This window comes from Zingiber officinale, chromosome 1B (assembly GCF_018446385.1).
Source record: "Zingiber officinale cultivar Zhangliang chromosome 1B, Zo_v1.1, whole genome shotgun sequence".
NCBI classification, from domain to species: domain Eukaryota; kingdom Viridiplantae; phylum Streptophyta; class Magnoliopsida; order Zingiberales; family Zingiberaceae; genus Zingiber; species Zingiber officinale.
This window is the reverse complement of record NC_055986.1, coordinates 21,580,646-21,601,460: the sequence shown is the minus strand read 5'-3', so window position 1 is coordinate 21,601,460 and position 20,815 is coordinate 21,580,646. Positions and strand designations below refer to the sequence as shown.

At 38.6% G+C, this 20,815-nt stretch overlaps 2 protein-coding genes across 4 annotated transcripts; one reads left to right on the top strand and one right to left on the bottom strand.

Annotated features, from left to right (window-relative positions):
- Positions 1-236: 236 nt before the first annotated feature.
- LOC122052500 (RNA polymerase II C-terminal domain phosphatase-like 2) lies at positions 237-8,418 on the top strand. Of its 3 annotated transcripts, none has more exons than XM_042614064.1 (13): positions 237-832; positions 946-1,416; positions 2,010-2,220; positions 2,763-2,920; positions 3,051-3,121; positions 3,230-3,335; positions 3,421-3,510; positions 4,899-4,959; positions 5,805-5,938; positions 6,012-6,065; positions 6,452-6,548; positions 7,703-7,862; positions 7,938-8,418. In XM_042614064.1, the coding sequence occupies exons 1-12, from the start codon at positions 539-541 to the stop codon at positions 7,834-7,836; spliced, it is 1,881 nt and encodes a 626-aa protein (XP_042469998.1). In that variant the 5' UTR covers positions 237-538; the 3' UTR covers positions 7,837-7,862; positions 7,938-8,418. The 3 variants fall into 3 exon arrangements, with proteins under 3 accessions (XP_042469998.1, XP_042469989.1, XP_042469984.1); XM_042614055.1 differs by having other exon boundaries at positions 7,703-7,870; XM_042614050.1 differs by having other exon boundaries at positions 7,703-8,418.
- A 1,985-nt stretch (positions 8,419-10,403) lies between these two features.
- Positions 10,404-11,697, bottom strand: LOC122032580 (transcription factor MYB119-like). Its single transcript, XM_042591918.1, has 3 exons — positions 11,378-11,697; positions 11,162-11,288; positions 10,404-11,078 (listed from the first exon to the last, which is right to left on the bottom strand). Exons 1-3 carry the CDS (start codon positions 11,695-11,697, stop codon positions 10,404-10,406), a joined length of 1,122 nt encoding a protein of 373 aa, XP_042447852.1.
- Between the last annotated feature and the right edge of the window lie 9,118 nt (positions 11,698-20,815).

The following is a 20,815-nucleotide window of genomic DNA, read 5'->3' as shown; positions in this document are numbered from 1 at the left end:
ATTCATTTACAGCGCTCATTTAATTTCTGACGTGCCATTACAAGTTTAGTTTTCTAATTTTTTAAAACTAAAATATAGTAAAAAAAAATAATGTGAAATATTATGAATAAATATCCTGAAACCGTTCTCATTTAAAAAATAAATTTTGAACAAACGCAAGAAACGTATTAACAAATTCTATAATATTTATAACCCCACAACCACGTGTGCAGTGCACCACCGGTACAGATAGAACGCAAGGGCTAGTGTAGAAATCTTATACAACGGAGCAACTTTCACCATCGTAGCAACGTTTGCTTCCACGGGCGACTGAAACGTCGTTCCCATCGACCCAAATCGATCGATCGATCGAAGACTTGAAAACCACGTTGCTTCGGGTCGGCAGGCCTTAGGGAACACCGGCGCGAACAAACCCTAGTTTATTCCCTCTCTCTCATTTCATCATACGCCTACGGGGCATCGCCCTCATCGAGAACGCGTTCTCGTACCATTCCATATCCGTCTGCCTGCTGCTCGTTGTGTGTTTGTCGTCGACGCGATGACAAGTCGTCGGGCAGGGATTAGCTGCAAGGTGTACCACGGAGATGTTTTCCTTGGAGACGCGGAAGCTTTTCCGACGACCAACACTAGCGGCGGTAATGCCCAACCCTTGCCCTTCCTCAGTGGCAACGAGATACGCATAGATCACCTCTCGCCTCCCAGCGAGCGTTGCCCTCCCCTCTCCGTCCTCCAAAGCATCAACCCTTTCGCCGTCCGCTGCAAGGTCCAAGCCAAGTCGGTCGCTGAACACCCACTTCGTCGCCTCTACCTCTCATGCTTTAACGAATTCAGGGTGTGTGTGTGTGTTTACCCTCCTCACTCGTCGTTTTTGTTTATGCATAATCGAGCCTATCATTTGTTTTGGTTCTATTCGTGTTATTTAACTCCCATTGCCTGCTTTTGCAGAGTGCCGTCATGGTCACGGGTAATGAAGAGCTGCATCTGGTGGCAATGCCGAGCAAGGTGGAGAAGGTATCTTGCTTTTGGTGCTGTTCGGTTCAGGCCGGGCTATATGCATCTTGTTTGGGCATGCTCAACTTGCGGTGCCTTGCCATTGTTTTTGATCTAGATGAGACGCTCATAGTTGCCAACACCATGAGATCATTTGATGACAGAATTGAGGCCCTCTCTCGAAAGATAGATGGTGAGAAAGATCCTATTAGGATTTCAGGAATGTCAGCTGAATTGAAGCGATATGTTGAGGACAAAGATTTCTTGAAGCAGTATATAGAGATGGATACTGTTACTGACAATGGGAGGTCAATTACTGCTCAGAACGAGGAAGTTCCACCAATTCCTGGTGTCCAGGAGAGAATTACTCGGCCTGTCATCAGAATGAAAGAAAGGAACATCGTCTTGACTCGGATCAATCCCGAGGTTTACTTCTATGCATTTACTTGTATCTTATTATGTGGGTTATTTTGCTAGTAGCTTGTTGAGTGTTTCATGATAATTTATCAAACTTTTCTTAACAATAAAACAATATTAGCGTACCTTGTTCCCTGGAAGTTGCAGATCTTAACCACTTAGAATACCAACCTCATTAATGGTGGATAATAACCATTCTTACAATGTTTTTAAGCTCTTTTCTTTTCTCACTACAATAAATTTTCCCTAAAACAATTTCATTGATTGTGGATGTTTAACATTCTTCTTGTACTCTGATCATGTATGTTGATTGTCAGACATCAGGGAGAATTGTTTACCTTTTGAGTTGTGAAATATCAATGCCAAGTCAAAATTTGTTTAGTATTTGTCTATGCTATTAAGGGGACTTAAGATGTAATTTCCCTCTAGGCTTGATTATCTTGTTTTCTTTATTCACATGGTGTGCTCATTACTGACAAATGTAATTTGATTTCTACACGTGCATTTTTTTCTTCACATTCTTAGAATGTAGACTAGCATTGTAATTATCTAGAAGGAATGCATCCATTTTGTTATTCATAACTGATGAAATGCTTCTACAGAACCATGATACTAGTGTTTTTGTAAGGCTAAGGCCTGCATGGGAGGATCTAAGGAGCTACCTAACTGCTAAAGGGCGACGAAGATTTGAAGTTTTTGTCTGCACAATGGCTGAAAGAGACTATGCTCTGGAGATTTGGAGGCTTCTTGATCCAGATTCTCATTTGATCAGTTCGAAACAACTTATGGATCGCATAGTATGTGTAAAATCAGGCAAGAATCTCCTTACAGTTATAGATACTAATGCTTAATTCTTATGCGATGACTTGGTGGTCACGGGTTCGAGTCACGGAAACAACCTCGTGCAATATTGGGTAAGGTTGTGTACGATAGAGCCTTCCCCGGGAGCCCACATTGGCGGGAGCTTCGTCCACTAGGTTGCTCTTTTTTGATGATAACATACATGAACATAGTTGCCATTTTACTTTGTCAAACTCATACTATATTTTACTATTTTCATTGAACGAGCTATATAATTCTTTTACTACAAGATGCTTTTTGATGAATTTTCTTTCATGCAAACTTTTTCTTTAATCTAATTATTCAAAGCCTAAAATAGTTCTTAGAATTTAATGTTACTAAAGTTTAGAGTCTCAGTTTAAAATTTATTCCACAATAGAAATTTGGCTCAATATTCAAATACTGATGCTAATTTTCCCATGTAAATTCTGTGGTTTTATATGCAATTTGAGTATGTTATTTCCAACTTATTTGTCCTTATTCAAATAAATCTCCCATTTGTTTATACTTGCTAGGTTTGAGGAAATCATTGCAACATGTTTTCCAGGATAATGTGTGCCATCCTCGAATGGCTATGGTGATTGATGACCGATTGCAGGTTTGGGATGACAAAGACCAGCCTCACGTTCATGTTGTCCCTGCATATACTCCGTATTATGCTCCTCAAGCAGAGGTCTTTACATATATCTACCTTGGTTGCTAAACTCACAGCAGAACGTTCCTTATCTGATTTGTTAAACTTAATGCACAATTGTTTCCTAAACATGAAGAAAATCACATATTTACCCCAAAATTCTCTTCAGATGGCCAATGCTGTTCCGGTATTATGTGTTGCAAGAAATGTTGCATGTAATGTTCGAGGTGGCTTTTTCAAGTAAGTGGACATGATGAATTATCTCTCTTTTATCTGTTACACAAACCATAGGAGGCCTATTTCAGGTTCTGGAACTATTTAACCTTGTGTTTTTTTTGCTGATGGCAGAGAATTCGATGAGAATTTACTACAGAAGGTATTTGAACTGAATTATGAGAATGAGATAGTTGAGTTACCTGGTGCTCCTGATGTGAGCTACTACTTAATCGCTGAGGTACCTGTTTCTAGGTTTTCTGTATTTTGCAGTAATAGATTGAGAATTTTGCATATCTGATGCTGTTTGTTGGATGGATTCTCAGGATTGTAATAATTTACAAAACAACAATAGAGAAGCTCCTATAGTTGAGGGAACAATTGGTTCTGAAACAGAACATAGATTCAATCAACTGGTACCTTATTTATTCTCTAACTTTTTTTGCTTTACCATATTCTTCCTTTTAGATGGTTGTCAGTTTTGTGACGTCCAATTTCATAATGCTCAGGCTTCATTTGTGTGCCAGTTAGGGTATACAATTTATCTATGAAGTTTTATGTTCAAATCTATGCACGTTTTTGCATGAATATACATGCAAGTCATATACTAGCATGTATAACTTTGTGTTGATTCCAGTCTGATTTGTTGGACATTGATTGCATTTTTAATATATCTTGTGTTGATCTGTAATCCTCTTAAGTGCTTTAACTGTTTAATCCATGAAATTTCATTCTATGCTAAAATTTTCTCTCTGTATTGTCTGATGTCATCGATGCATGCTACATTAATGAAAATGACCATCAATTATAGTTAAGTAGTTCTCTCTCTGCCTTTATATTTCCACTTATTAAAGTTCTATATAAGCATTTTGGTTGACATAGGACAATTTGACATTGTCACATCAAATGCCACATGAACTAAAGAAATTTTAGCCCAAACAACCTAATAACATACCTTAACCTACAATCAGAAATAGCATAAAAAGCATGGCCAAATTGGTAACCAATCTGGAAATGGTGGTGAAAAGGGCAACAATAGGATTGAGCACAGGTGTGCACAGTGGGTCAACAATAAATGTGTATGTACTTAGATTCCTCAGATAAGTCTATCAGTATTTATCTACTTAAATCAAGTGAATCTTATAGCCAAGAGGCCCAAGACTATCAACCATATGAGCGTATCATCTGATAATGAGTTAAAGCACTACAATAATGGGCTGGTTCCCCAATAGAGGCAAATAAGTTGAAGCTTCACTCGATGCACTTGGTGGAAGCTACAACTGATGATAAATAAATGGACTGAAGCCCCAAAGTGTGAATAGGCTGAAGCTACTTTGAACCATGTACAAGGTAATGTAGTTTGAATAATAGTGTTCACCATTCTGTTTTATTTCTTTATACATCAATCGCCATTGGTTAAACAATTACCATTTGAGTTTTAGGTCTTAGTCAAGGAATACCACTTCCATTTTCTTCAAAATATTAGGGACTAACCTAAGTTGCTCTTTGGTTACACTGAGCTTAGCAATCCATTAGCTATCAGATTACAAACTTTTACAAAGAGTCAATTCTGATGAGCTTGATTGTGTCCAAAAGAATTTTAACAATGATTCAATGTAAAAGATGAGCTATGCAATTACAATCGAGCAAGTGTAAGAGTTAAGATATGAAGTGAGATTTAATCTACTTTCATAAATAAACTCCCCTCCCAAATTTTTAAAGCCAATATTTCCATTCCCCATTATAACATTCATAATTAGGAAAAATTATGCAAGATATTCAAGTACAAAATTTTCTGATGCAGGCATATCTGGTTGATGAACAACAAGCAAAACATCAAGCTCAATTGAATCACTCTTCTACAGGTAACTTCTCTAGGTTTTGGTTTTCTTGTTTGTAAATGAATGCTCATCTAGTTGTATTTCTTTTTTTCAATATTTATCATGGAAACCAAGAGCAAATGAGATTTCACAGCAGAGATTATTTGTTCTGTTAATTTGCTACAGTTTGCTTTCATTTATGTGCTTATAATGGTTGAGACACAAGACATCACTAAACAATGATCCAAGGAAAAGTGTAAAAGGGAAGATGATTAAGGTCTTGAAAAATCAAACAATATCCCTGTTTAAGATCTGATTTTGGATTATATATATATATAGAGAGGAGTGATCTCCTGAGCGATGCCCCGTGCGCAACGCTCAAATTCTGTCTTACAAAATTTGGGAGGAGTTGCTATGCTTATCATGCGAACCAAATGTGCTCACTGTTTGTTCAAGTTGAAAATATAGAGTTCTCTAGATTAGCAGATACTTTTTCATAGTAGCATAACTTTACTGTTCGACTGCTTTAACATTCTTGTTGTTGCCTGAACTTCAAGACTTCATGTTTTACTCCCATAATTACTTTGTTTACTCTTTTCTATTTCCTCGTTTTTTTTGAATGCTAAAATATATGACATTGAAGAAATTCTCTCCTTCAAAAGTATTTCCATGGTCCTTGTTCAAGGATGATGCATGTTTATTAGCATGCATGAAGAGCACCTTTAGTTTAAGAAATTTGCGCCAATCTGAATATATTGGATGGATGAATAATTAATTATCTTTATAAGTTTGCATTGAATTGTAAAGCTATATGAATTTTATTACAATATATCTATCACTCTGAGTTATGGTGTATTCTTTTTGTTCCACTTGTTTTGCTTCTGATAAAGATGATGAGATGCCAGTAAATATCACTTCTGCAAACAACAAAAAATTGAATGTGGAAGTAAGACAGCCAATCTCACTTGCGTCATCAGTTTTTGTTTCTGTACTGCAAGAGATTGGTAGAAGATGTGACTCAAAGGTAGTTATTTCACTTTATGATCTATAGAACATTTTGGCTTTTATGATAATTATCATGCTGCACTTGTGAATAGATTGAGTTCAAGTTTACCAATGGAAATACAAAGGAGTTGCCTCATTCTGTTGAGGTATTACTATTTCTATTCTATATTATCTACTAGTTTTGGTTCAAGACATTGCATCAGTAAACATCAAAATCACTTATCATCACTTTACAGGGATGAAGTAAAACTCAGTGCAATCATTTTGTTCCACTTTTTTTTTTTATTCTTTATCTGTTGGAAAGAGCTTATTGTCGATTGATGAAGCATTGTTTATGCATGCAGGCTTGTGAAGCTTGTGGCTATAATAGAACACCCATTTTTTTCTTGTCAATTTTTATTTGAGCTTATAACGGATGTCCTTTTTTCCTTAATTAGATTGTTTTTTAGTTAGTTCACTTTGGCTATTTTAGTCAAGTAGGATGCATAATGTAATCTTTATATGTTATTTTGAGTTGTGATGTTTGTTGTAGGTTTTATTTAGTAGTGAAAGAATTGGTATGGGGATGGGAAGGACACTGAAAGATGCTCAATCACAAGCTGCTGAGAATGCACTTCGTAATCTGGCCAGTAAGAATCTCTTCTACATATATGAAATATATTAGGGAGTTTCGGTCTTCCTCTTCTCTATGTCGCAACTATTTGGTTTCACTACTTGTTAATTTTTTAGATGTTGTGTTGGGTGCAATTAATCGATGTCTACCACATATGACCACTATTTAGAGCAGATCTTACTTCGCAATTATATTGAGTATTCAAACTAAAAGGATTTGTTGTACTTCGACCATCAACTTGATGTTGTGTTTATTCCAACTCGGGGTTTGTGTGAATGTAAGCAGACAAATCTAACTGAAGGGATTAATTTATACTTGGATTGGCATGGTATTTAGTTTAGATTCAACAGTTACAAAAGATCTATTCCACCTGTAACATTTAGAAGTAAAGGATAAAGATCATCACTAAGATATAGACTAATATCACTCACATTATTAGGCTTCATGGATTACAAGTTGATTCAAAATGAAATAAGTTAGGACTGAGTCATTCCCATTGATCTCTTAACTAATAGTTTTGCAACTTCTATGCCTGTGTCACGGTACAAGTCCTTAGACATGCGCTTATGAGTATGCTCGCCACAGTTTCCAAAGATATGTGCATTTACTGGGGTGAGGAGGCAGGATTCTCATCCTCGAGTAGAACCATGTAGGTTTTTATGAGTTTTCATGGCTTGTAGTAAATTTCAGTCAGCCTCAATTATCTGAGTTGCAGAGATAATTATGTTTTAAGATCAGTTTTGGTTGCAGAGATTGTACTTGAAAGCAAATCTGTGGCAAGAGGCCTTTACAAACAAGTGACAGTTTTGGTTAGGTGACTGAAATAAAATAGTGAAAATGACCAGATTTACTTGCAGCATTTCACTGTTTATTTCTAGTACTACATCCATTTGCCTGCAAAATATACAGCTACTTGCACACATCATTATCATTGAAAACGTTGTCAGAAATTTAGAATTACTAAGTACTAATCACTTGTCCTGTATTTGTAGAACCAATAGATTCTAATATACGATTTCATTGGTTGCAAGTACTAATTAGCTACTACCTTATATGGTTGAAATACATGCAGCCATTAAATTCTTTATTGCTCGTTACTGCATTCTATTATTTCAGAGAACTCCTAACCGTTTTCTGTGTTCCTTTTCTTTCTGTTTGGTGAAAATATAGGAGATTATGTATCATTTATTGGACCTCTTACTGGTGGCATGGGAGCTGAAATCAATAAGAATTTGCTTGGAAATGAGAATGGCTTCTTAAAGGGGAATTTCAACTCTCAGGATACAGCTAAGAAAGAAAACTGACTTGCTGCCAGCACAGCACAAAATACGTAACTGAGTAGGCTATTGCATTTCAGCCACCTTTTGCTTTTAGGTGCTGTAGTTCAACATCTTTTGTTCAACAGGCTTTCACAAGATGCTCCACTGGTGGTTTCGATGCAAGTTTCTTGTTACCTAGTGCAAAAATGTTTGGACGATGATGATATGGTACCAGTTCTTATAGCCTGAGGGATCTCACCCACTTAGCTCCCTCTGAGTTGATCCATATGGGAACTGAACATATGTCTACGAAGTACTGGAGGGATGTGACTTGGCCATTACCTTTGAAAAGTTACTTCCTTGATCACTAAGTGGTGCACATTTATATACCTGTGAGTTGATGGAAAGAGCACTTTAATTGCGAATTTTGTCTCAGTAGGCTGTGCATAGTGGCTAATTTCAGTATTGAAATCAAAAGCACATGGTTTGTGATGACAACCACGGATTTATCCAGAGTTTAAAGTCCTGTTCTTAGGTAAGAAAAATTACCTGTTATGTATGAAATGATTTCCTTACAGTGGAATGATATTATCCGGCAAGCTGTCCAAGCAGTGAATCCTTGTTTTATCTTTCTTTACAATCTGCGACCGAACAGCCTTGTTCTTCTCAGATGCTTGATATTTGTTCAATTGTCAAATTGGTCGTCAATTATGCGAAAGCCATATGGATGCTCTCTACGCTTAAACGTAAGACAGCTTGTTATTAAAAGGTTGAGCTCAGTTTGAGACAAGTTGCAGGAATACAAAACAGTAGTCTGAAAAAAAAAAGTTGAATATAACATCGTGCTTGGGGTAATTGGTCTGTTCTTATGAGTTTTTCATCGGTTATGATAAATCGGAAAGTGTTCGTTACAGACGGTCTATAAGCTTAGTATTATGTGACTGTGTGCTCTATTTGAAGGAAAATTTTTTATAGATGTGTTGTAGTTAGGGATCGAATTGTGGATATCTAGATGATAATTTGATGCCCTGCCCCCTCCATTGTATTGCAGTCCTCGAGGCACAAAATAAAAACATTAGTTTTCAAACTTGGGCAGCCCTTTGTGCAGCTCAAATTAAGCCCCGCTGAAGATAATTTGTATTTATAAGTTGAGTTAATTTTAAGTGTTCTATCACCAGGGTATTAGCTCCTTCCCCTTCCACTACACTACTGACCGTCAAGATAAGTGTTCGTGATGGGTGGCTTAGAGATCTAGTATTCGATGATTGTACGTTCCATTTAGAACAATTTTTTTTTTTAATAAATGCATTGTAATTAGGTGATAACTAGTGTCCTTCCGTTGCATTGTAACCTCGGGGCACAAAATAAAAATAGTAGTATTAGAACTTAGGCAATCCTTTGTCTATCTCAAATTATGCCCTGATGAAGATAATTTGTATTTATAGTTGAGTAAGTGTAAGTGTTCTATAGCCTCGGTATTAGTCCCATTCCCTTCCGTCGCAGCGGCGTGATGATATTCTAGAAGTCTAACATTCATAGTTGTGGATCTTGTTTGGAGAAAAAAAATTCTATAAATACTTTATAGTTGAGGATTGATTTGTAGGTATCTAGATGTAACTTAACGCCTTTTCACTGCACAAGTATAAAAAAAAATAATATTCAAACTTGGATAGGCCTTTATTTAGTGCAAATTAAGTCTCGTCAAAAATAATTTGTATTTATAGTTAAGTTAATTTGAGTGTTCTATTAATATTAGCGCCATTCCCTATTGCTTCAACTACCTTTTAGTACCATTTGAGATTATGCATGTTTTTCGCTATTTACAAAAATGCTTCCATCAACAGTTCATGGAATCCTGAGTAGTTTAAGGATGGTAGATATTTCTATTAAAATGATGCAGATCTTTTAATATTTTTTATTCATCGTATATTTTATAACTTTAATAATTTACTTTTAAAATAATGATTATTTTATTATTTTTGATAAATCTATTACGTTTTTTTAAAAGTAATAATTTATTTTCTATTATTTAAAAACCTATTGAATATATCATACAAGCAAAATTTCATTAAGAATTTTTTAATTAATAAAATTCTAATTGGACATTAAAAAACAATTAAATATGTAAATGCTTCTTTGTATTATTTAATTTATGGAATTAGCTCTCACCATAATTTAAATATAATTTTATTCCCAATCAGACAAATAAGCATTATGAGTTACGTTTGTAAGGTGAGTCTTCTCTAACTCTCTCATTCCTATTCCTCCATGATTATTCAATCTCTATTTATCTTCAATTAATAAATGCCATAAGATGCCATCACATACATACTCAGGCTTCTCACGAGCAGCAGCAGTTCACGTTTAATCTCAGCTAGCGATCACAATTCTGGCGCGGAAGACCAAACAAAACATATATCTCTATATATAATATATGTTTCAATTACAAGCTAAACGACGAGCATACCCTCCAACTGTTTTCGTCCTCTTTCCAACACGTAATCAAGACACAACTACATGCATACCACACTTGTAATTCTTCCCGGCCCTCGTTCTAATTTAATTAACCACTAATATATATAATTAGATCCACTAATTATTTAACTAATTAATTAAACAGTGCTACTCGACCCACGGCACCATCCCTCAAAGCAATTATGATTTGTGGCGCTCAGTAACGCAGTGCTGCTGCTACTCTGAGAAGAAGAGAATTGCAGCGTCAGCATCTCTACCAGATCCAAATCTCTACTCTTGGAGCCATCCATATCGATATAGTTCATGTCAGTCGCTGCAGCTCCATTTAGAGGAAGATCGGTGTCTTCCATAATTGGGTAAAATGCCGCCGCCGCCGCCGCTGCTCCAGGTGAAGCGGGAAGATCAGGCATCAGCATGCATTGGATCAACTCGTCGTCAAATATCAATGGATCGTGTTGGAAAACATTAGGGAATACGGATGCCTCCTGATCCTTGATGCTTGTGGATGAATCATGCAGCAGTAATTGTGAGTGATTCGAGTATTTGGTACGGATGTAGTCTTGCAGGACGCTGGAGGGAGGAGGAGCGCTGCCGCCGGCTGCGGCGGCGCCGGTGCCGTCCTTGACGGTGCTTTTTGATGATGCTTTTCTCCTTCGCCTGGCGTTCAGCCGGCGTCTGGTGGCGTTCCAGTGGTTCTTGATGGAGTTTTCTGATCGGCCCGGGATGTGCTTCGCGATCTCGGCCCACCGGTTGCCGTACCTCATGTGGGCTTGCACCAGTTGCCTCTCCTCCTCCTCTGTCCATGTATCCTTCTGAAATGTGTGTATATATATAATATCCACAATCAACAGATCAATTTGGAAGAAGCCAAGTCAGATAAAGATGAGAGGATCACCTTGATGTCTGGTCGTAGATGATTGTGCCATCTTTCTCGGCACTGCTTTCCGATCCTTCCGACCAAGTTCTTAGCAATATGAGACCATTTCCTCACGCCATGTTGCTTCACCAATCGAACTAACATTCTGCATGCAAATAAAACAGGGCATCACGCATGCATGCACACACGCAAGCAGAAGAATGAAGCAGATAATCTACGATTAAATATATATACCTGTCTTCCTCAGCTGTCCATTGGCCTTTAACGATCACGTTTGCTGTGGCAGCAGACGCAGTGCCATTATAGGAACCAGATGAGTTATTTCTCGCAGGCTTGCTCTTTTCACAGTAACCATCGTCCTCGCTCTTGACGACCACCTTCGTATCTGCAACAAAATCCCCGAAGAATCGGGAATCATCGAGCAAAATTCCTTCAGGGAGAACAACACCGGCACCCATTGCACCAAAAAACGCAGCATTTGGGATGACAAACGGAGGTGGCTGCTGAAGAGTATAACAGAGGTTGAGATCGACAGTGCTCTTCCCAGCTTCCATGGCTCACTGGAGAAGATGGAGAGACTAACGATTTAGGCTAAGAATGAGGAGGAGGAGGAGGAGGAGGAAGATGGGGGAGAAACCAGGGGAGGTGACTGACTGCCTGACTGCCTGACTGCCTTTACGATTATAATAATTACAAATATTTATTGGTTGGGCGATTGTAGGTGGCCGTCGATCTGAATCGATCGGACGGCTGCGGAGCTGCTTCTCCGGTAACGTTTCCTCTCCTATTATTGTGCTCGGCTCGTTGTTGACTGCGATGAATTAAAGAAGAGGACAAATTCTGAGTTCGGTGCGCAGCCATTGGATTGGAATTGGAGGGATTTACAAGGAAAGTGTAAATAGCATGCCCTTAAATTGCTCTTGCTTGTTAATGATCATTGAATGGGAGGATTAATACCTGTCATACTTGGTATGGATTTGAAAAGACTCCTTTTCATGCTGGATTCTTGTCTTGTTAATTTTAAGATTGATTTTAGCACTACTTTAATGTAGTTAAGATTATTTTTTTTTCTAATTTTGCGTGAATATATATTTTCCGATATAATTTTTTAGATTTCGTTTGTTCCGCTGATCATGGAATTTGTATGTGAGGAATGAAAAATGCCTCCCTCATTTTTAAAAACTAGAGAATATTTTTAAAAATGAGATAAATTTTACTAGAAAAAATGAATATTTGTTTCCAAAATTGGTAAAGTATTTCTCACGATCAACCAAAAGGAGTATTTATTTCAACAATCGAAAAGGATTGAATTACAACGTTAGGCGCAATGCTCAAGCTAATCCACCAAAATCAATCCGCTGCCTACTAAAAAGGAAAAAGAAAGAAAGAAACGATGACCTAACATAACACAGTTTGGAGTTCAATTACAGAGAAAAAAGCATAATCGAGTTGAAACAGTTCCATATCTTGATGGAAATTATAGCATTTGGAGAAGTTTGCTTCAAAAGCTACAGTTTCCATCGAGTCCTGAAATTACAAAGTACAAGGGAGTGAGCAAGCAAAGCGTACAAATTCGAAGCGAGGCTCTGTTCTTCAAAGTTTCCTATTTCTTGCAATTCTCGAGGACCTTGTCTCCGACTGATTCGATCTTTCCATATGCAACTCCCGCTGCGTGCGCAGGGTATTCTACAGGAGCCACCGGACGGCGTGAGACGAGCGCATACCAGACAATCATGGTGAAGAATGTCAGAATTGCGCCGCAAGCAGCGGCAACCAGCATCGCCACGAAAACTCCCCACGGGTAAGCTCTCGTTCGACTTCCCCCTTTCGATCGCACCACGAACGAATTGGGATCCAGGGGTTCGGAATGCATCAGGTATGGAGCTCCATGCTTCTCTGTAAAATTCCACGAGTATATGCTACTGCCATGACTAGAATTGCCACTCCAGGAAGATAAACCCACCCAGGACGCCTCCCTCCACAACATGTAAGACAAATCGATAGAGTGAGAGATCGAAGGGGCTGCTTCCTTCGGATCCTTATCCTGGCAAAGCCTGACCTCTATTCTCTTCGATTCTCCGTCGTAATCAATCCAAGAATGCAATTTTTCTCCTCTGCTGAGGACGAGAAGCAAACCATCGTCGGAAAGATTTCTGCTTTTTGTCAAAAGTTCTCCGCCAACATCGACTTCGACGAGGCTTGCTGCCGTCACAAACTTCACTGCAACGACACTGGTCGATAACCTAGACCAGTCGCCAGTCGCCGGTTCCAAGGGAACGCTGACCGGAGATAAAAAGAAAGCTAGGCCTCCGCCATTGCCGGGCGAAACAGAGAACGAGAAGGAAGAAGAGAACCCGGGCTTGGTGCCGAAGAATCTGACTGGTTTCCAGTAAATCATAAGCCCGGAGCTCTCGTTCGCCGCACGCGTCACCCTCACCTCCGAGCTATTCATCTCAGCATCGCCATAGAGGGCAAACTCCGTGGCGAAGCTCCGATTTTTCCCCGACCCACCGAAAGAGAAGAAGAGAGCGTTACCTTCGCCAGTCGATGCGCAGTTCCCAGGCGACAAGGGGGCGAAAAGCAGAAGGACGATGGCGAGAATGAGAGCGGAAGCCGTCGAGGACGTCGTCATTGGAAAGATCCGTAGGCGAGGGAACAAATTACCTCGAAAGCTCACGCCTTTCTTCTTCCATCGCAGCGAAGCTCCAGTCGGCAGCCGTCTTAAATCCGTCCAAGACAGAGCTCCCGATCCTTCCACAGTAGCGCGGCGGCGGCGGCGGCGGCGGCGGCGGATCGTAGGAGCGTCAAAAGGGATAAGGTTAGGGCAAGATTTAGGAGAAGGGCACGGGAGAGAGAAAAGGAAGGTGAATGGGTGAACGAAGCCCAAGAAGAATCTGATAGTACAGTGTCTCTGCTTTTATGTGCCATCATTATTGCTTAAAAAACACAGGAAATTCAGAGAAAATAAAAAGTTTGAGTTAGTTGGCATCTATGAATGTTTGGTTAAGTTGTTATATAATTCTTAGGCTAACAAGTCCGAGTTCATAAATACAAATTCTATGAAAGAGTTTTTTTAATAAAAATGTCTAGAGCAGTGAGTGCCTTTTTAGTTGTTTGATCGATCCCTAATATATAAATATTAAATTTGTTCTTTTACTCTAAATTTCTCCAATTTGAACATATTTTAGATTTTCAATTCTCAAGAAAATATAATATTACTCTGTCCTAAATCTTATTTCGAGCTGAGATTTAGTTTTGAGATGTTTTAGTTTGTTTTGTATGTGCATAAAATTCTATGGGAAAACCAACAATATCCATGTATGTTTTTCATTTCATCTTTATTTCCATTTCATTCTTATATTTAAGGTAGCAAATGGATGAAATGGAATTCTCATTCAAATCTTCTTAAGAAAAAAAAAATCCTTTGTGGCTTCTAAAATAAAAGAAAATTATATCTAGAGATTTTCCTTCATAAACACTGAAGCTAAATGCATGCCTAAATACCTTGAAGTGTATTTGCATAAAAGTTGCACTGTTTTTTCTTTTCTAGTATACATATATAACAATCTATGGTCAACATTAGGAGCGTGTAATCTCCAAAATTTAGGGAGCTAGAAACCGTGATTTACTATCAAGTGGCTTGGGAAATCTGTTGCTCTTTCTGCAAAGATTAACTAAAGTACATGGACATATATATATTAGAACATGGACTTGTATAACTGTACGTATACGAGTCACGAACAAGCACTGAACAGCTGCATGCAATAATGGATCAGTGTGTGTCGCCCTCAGTGGTGGCACGACATGAACTCTGTACTTGTAATTTTGGCACCGGAGCCAGGGAGAGAGTACACTTGTGAGTTGTGACAACATCTATCTTTGTTGTAAAGCTGCTGCTTCTGCGAGATGCAACGTAATAGTCGAACTAAATATAAACGAAGAAATTAAAAAAATTTCATTTGGCGTAGTCGATGAGTATAGAGAAGCGTTAATAATTAATTAGTACCTGTTAACGAAGACTTATTAATCTGCATGACATGTGCTAATAATTAGTCAATATTTGCCGATGCAGCATCATCAAGATTCTCACTGCTCTCTGTTAGAAGAGCTTGTGAATCTTCATGATGCTGCACCAGCAAACAGCGACTGGTGATCCGATCCCTTGTTGCTCCAAACGAGCTGGGAAACATGTAATGAGAAACGGAAGAGGACGAGGGAAATGTGGAGAAGGAGAGGGGGTATATATAGAGCCAAATAGTAGCTAGAGATGAACGATGACTTGGTTTTTTTTTTTTTCTCTTGGCTGGGCCGGAGAGAGCGAGGAAAATTAATGTACAAACGTACGACGTTAACATCAGCAACAGTTACACATCGCAGTCGAAGCTGACCACACTCGTACCTCGCCCACATATTCCAGTCGCACAGATCACACACACCAGAAAGAGAGAAAGAACCTTCCCCTCCTGGAATGCTACTTGCCCCAAGGAATCAAACGGAAGGGAAACTGTGAAATGACTCCCTACATCGCTAGCTCGCACTTTAACGCTCCGACGGGTTCGTTTAGCCTCCGAGATCTGTTGCGTTTCCCGCAAGCATTCTAACTCGGGCAGATTTGACGTCCCCTAATTAATTAACGATCATCCTCGGTACATATGAATATCGCATATATATATATATATATATATATAATAATTATTATGATTAATTTCGCATTAGATAATTCAATCGATGCGGCAGCTTTTGGAAGCATACATCGATCGATCAATCCATCAATCCATCGATCCGTAGCACTGTCTTTGGTCGGTCATCAGGTCGTCGGAGTCGCATGCAGAGCTTTGAAGGGAAGGCAGCCCCCTAGCTCCTCCCGCAGGAGCATCAAGAATCTGCAATCCAATCCTACGTACAGAAACGCGAAAGAGAGAGGGAGAGAGAAAGAGAGAGAGAGAAAAAGGGGAATGCATAATTGAACTGCGCATACACACGGCATGACATTGGCATGCAGAGGAGGAAAGCCAAGGTCGTGGTTTGCGGATGCAGAGGCCTGCACCCGAGGACGATCACGTCGCAGGCGCTGGGTCTGTGCCTGAGGCTGAGGCTGATCAGGCTGAGCCTGAACTCGCAGTCCCAACAGCAACGTGACTGCACTGGCTCACGGACGGGTGTAACGGATCGAAGAGGACAAGGTTTTTCTGAGGCGTGGGTTAGTGACTTGCCCCATGGAGTCCTTCAGGCAATATAATCGATCTCATCTGGTGGGGGCTACTACGCGCCTGCTTGCAGCTGGTTGCCAACTGGGCAGGGTGCAGTCCAGCTCAGTCGTTAGGCCAATCATTCTTTCCATTCAACTACTTCCACAGATATCTCCAGAGATTTCTGTGCAAAGCTAAATGTTTCTCCACTGTCCTAATATCGTGTTAAAGAGAGAATTCAAACTTTACTCCTGTGATTTATGGTGACGTTTGGTTTAGAGGTTTAAAAATAAATGAATAGATTTATTTCTAGATTTTATATTCGATTGATGAAAATAGAATCAAGATTTTGGAATGAAACTTAAAAACTTAGGTATGGATGAAACACACATACTTTCTTGGATTTTGATGAAATGAGAATAAGAATTAAGTTTTGGACGAAAATACCTTTAGTATATTTATTTAATTTTTCTTTCTTTCACTCTCTCTCCTTATTCTCTCATTATACTTTCTCTCTCCTCATTCTATCATCATATTCTCTCTCAACATACTTTCTCTCTTCTCATTCTCTCTCATCACACATTCTCTACCATTTTCTTTCTGTATTCTCTCTCATTATTTTCTCTCTTCATTATCTTCTTAATTTTTCATCATACTTTCTCTCTTCTCAATCTCTCTTATCATATTTTCTCTCATCATACTTTCTCTCTCTTCATTCTCTTCCATGACACTCTCTCTCCTCATTCTCTCTCATCACACATTCTCTATAATTTTCTCTCTATATTCTCTCTCACCACACACACTCTCTCATTAGTTTCTCTCTCTTCATTCTCTCATTTTTTCATCATACTTTCTCTCTCCTCAATCTCTCTTACCATACTCTCTCTCGGCATATTTTTTCTCATTATACTTTCTCTCTCTTCATTCTCTTCCATCACACTCTCTCTCCTCATTCTCTCTTATCACACATTCTCTACCATTTTCTCTCTCATCACACACACTCTCTCATTATTTTCTCTCTTCATTCTCTCCTCAATTTTCATTATACTCTCTCTCTCCTCAATCTCTCTTATCATACTCTCTCTCCATATTTTTTTCTCTCATCATACTTTCTCTCTCTTCATTCTCTTCCATCACACTCTCTCTCCTCATTCTCTCTTATCACACATTCTCTACCCACTACAAGAAAATTAGTCTATTGTGACATTATCTTAACGACATTTATTTATAAGTATAATAATAAATACCTTATAGTGGCATTTATCAAAAACTAAAAAAAATAAAATTAAATAACAAATTAGACCCTTTCTTATGACAGTTTTAATAAATGTCATTATTGATATAGGAACAATTAGTTTAATTTATAAGTATATGTTGTGTTAACGTAACTTAATTAAAACCCTTAACTTCTCCATCATTTTCCTATGTCGATCTTTTTTCTCACTCCGCTAGGTTTCTTTTCGCACAAAACCTCTGTTACGCACACGACCAGGTCAAGTCGATCGAGCTCATTCTCCTTTGATCGATCTCCTCTTTTCCCTACGCCGCACGTCACAAGTCTCCTTCAATCGATCTCCTCTTTTCCCTACGTCACACGCCGCAAGTCACAGAGCTCTTTCTCCTGCGTCGAGCTTCTTCTTCACACCGCACACGGCCAGGTTTTGCTTTTCGCACACCACCTCATTGCCCTTAGATTTTCTCTTTTCCCTACGCCACACCTCTCGGTCACGACGCACAAGATTTCTATTTTTTGCAGGCAGCCGCATTTCTTTCTCACGCCGCATGCCGCCGCTCACACAAACCTCTGCTGCATTTTCCATGAACGCGCCGAATCTGCCCTTCATCTTCTTAGGTTTGTGTATGTGCTAATCCTCTCTTGTTTCTAGGTTTTGTAGATTTTTTTTGTTTTGCTTAATGTTACATTTATGTGTAAGTGGAGTAATCTATTCTGCTAAACATGTTCAATATTTCCCTCCTAATTTTCATTTATTTTAGGAGAATTCTAAATCCTCCACTTATCTTCTGAATTTGGTTCCAACTAACCTGCATTCGTGTATGTAAACATCTTGATTTAGTTGTATTTTGTTTTTCTCTAATGCACTGATTTGTGTTGGTTTTGACCTTTTGCCTATTATCTCTATGAATGGTATCTTCCTGTGTCTATGACAATAATTTCTTTTGTTGTGTTTTGGATATCTTTGTTACCCAATCAGAAGTCAAATTTGTGTTTTTTGTTTGAATTTGTTTGCTATATTTAGATCATTATTCCGTTCTCTTGTTCTTGGCTATTGAGCATTATGGATATCAAGGACAAATTATATGGATCCTTTGATGAAATCATTAATTGATTTATTACTAATCCTCTCTTGTTTCTCCCTCTCTTTCTAATAATTAGGATAAGAATTCTTTGATAGAGTTTTAGGTTTTCTATATCTAACTTTTTTTATTTTGTTTTGCTTATACCATTAACTAGCAAAATATCACTTTAATAATGTGCTTGAGTAATATTAGTGATCAAGTTGGCTTAATTACAATGTTTTAATCTTGATTCGTTTGGTTGTGGTAATTATATTAGGAAATGTAATATATTTTTTAAAATTTATGGTTCTTCAATTTTATTTCACCTTGAATTCTGTTAGTTAGAGTCCTAGAGCCAATCATTTGATGATTGTTGTATGGACTCATTGTATCATATTTCTTATGTATATAAAGGCATTTGTTTATGGTTATTATGCTTACTTGTATTGGTGCCAAATAACTAAGTATAATAGCGTCATTGAGTAGAAGGTTCTTACCTATATCAATCGATTGGTTGAATTGATAGTGAGATGATATAGGTGTTGGTGCGGTTAGCACTAACGATTTAACCCAGATTTTGATGAATGACAAATAGGTTAAGTTAGGTTTGTCGTTATCTAATGCTTTGATCGAGTATGCAGGCTAAGTCCAGACAGTTCGACGGGCTGACCGGATGTCTGGCATGAAGTCCAAGCGAGTCGACGGGCTGACCGGACGCTTGGCGAGAAGTCCAGCTAGGTCGACGGGCTGACCAGATAGCTGGCACGAAGTCCAAACGGGTCGACAGGCTGACCGGATAGCTAGCATAAAGTCCAGACGGGTCGAAGGGCTGACCGAACGTCTGGCAAGTAAATAAAGGTAAGTCATTGGAGGAGAGTGACTGTAAGGACGCATCCCAATTAAGGGACAGTAGGCGTCGGTCCAGTTTAGGTCCATTTTGGATCCCTAAATTGAGACCCTGACTAGGTTCTTATCTCAGGAAGACATGACCTAACTCATAAATCTATATAAAATGTCTATACATATATTTTTTTAACTCTATTTTGTAGATACAAATGTAGAGCTTCAAATTCTGCATGCGTAGCAACTGACAGAGCTTGATTCTGAGTTCGGAGTCAAAAGTTATGACCTTCGGAAGATGACTGTGTCAAACAAGTAGTTGGAGACGACTCGGATCAGCCAGATTCGAACTCTCCTCATCTGATCCGAATTTTTGGGATCTGATAAGCTCTGGAGACCCCTCCAAAGGGCTATAAAAGGAGGGGGTGAGCAAGCTTCAAGAACACAACTCTCAGAACGAAGAATCTGCTTCCTTGTGCTCCTGCTGCGCTGCGATCTCCGATAAACTTTTCCTTTCTGTTCTAAGTCTTTTTATTGTCGGTAATTTTTCTTTATTAGCAATATTGTACTTAACTTGTAATCTATATTTTGAATTGCTAGTGAATTGCCCAACGAAAGTACTCACGGAGTACGGGTCTTCGAGTAGGAGTCGTCACAGGCTCCGAACGAAGTAAATCCACTGTGTTCAATTTTCTTATTCCGCTGCGTTTATACTCGTTGTTTTTCGAATCGATATTCACCCCCCCCCTATATTGACGTTTCATGATCCAACAAGTGGTATCAAAGCAGGTACCGCTCTGATTTGGTGCAACCACCAATCAGACAGGGGGGAGAAACATTTCTTTTAATTTTTTTTTCGGCTTTCAGTTTTTCGCATAACTTCAAACTGGTATTATTACCTTTTTGAATTTTTTTTTCATAATTAAAACTAAATTGGTGCAACACCGATTTAGCTCTTTTTCATTACTCTTCTTTCTTCTCGCACTGCTAATCCAAGACCAAGTCTTGACACCACTTTTTAGTTTTCCATCTTCAGCATTCAATGACTCTTCTAGAAGGACGGAACCCTCATGAATCATCACCATACGATCAAGATTTCAACTACTGGAAGCGATTAATGGAATGCTTCTTAGGAAGCTTAGATTTCGATTATGTGCTAATATTGAGAAAACCCTCTTAGGACTCGGAACTGAACAAAAATGTAAGTAAAATTATTTGTAGTGTTTTACCTAACAATGTTTTATACAGACTAGAAAGTGCGAGAATGCGTGTGAGCTTTGGACCCAGTTGATCAAGCTTCACGAGAAGACGTTGGAGTCAGACGGTCAAGCCAAAATTAAATCCG

Excerpts from the sequence above, each read along its gene's own strand:
- LOC122052500 (XM_042614064.1), top strand. The coding sequence starts at position 539 with ATGACAAGTCGTCGGGCAGGGATTAGCTGCAAGGTGTACCACGGAGAT. Across the intron at positions 3,336-3,420 it reads GCTACTACTTAATCGCTGAG|GATTGTAATAATTTACAAAA; the intron begins GTACCTGTTTCT and ends ATGGATTCTCAG. Across the intron at positions 5,939-6,011 it reads GTAGAAGATGTGACTCAAAG|ATTGAGTTCAAGTTTACCAA; the intron begins GTAGTTATTTCA and ends ACTTGTGAATAG.
- LOC122032580 (XM_042591918.1), bottom strand. The coding sequence starts at position 11,697 with ATGGAAGCTGGGAAGAGCACTGTCGATCTCAACCTCTGTTATACTCTT. Across the intron at positions 11,289-11,377 it reads TGGACAGCTGAGGAAGACAG|AATGTTAGTTCGATTGGTGA; the intron begins GTATATATATTT and ends ATTTGCATGCAG. Across the intron at positions 11,079-11,161 it reads ATCTACGACCAGACATCAAG|AAGGATACATGGACAGAGGA; the intron begins GTGATCCTCTCA and ends CACACATTTCAG.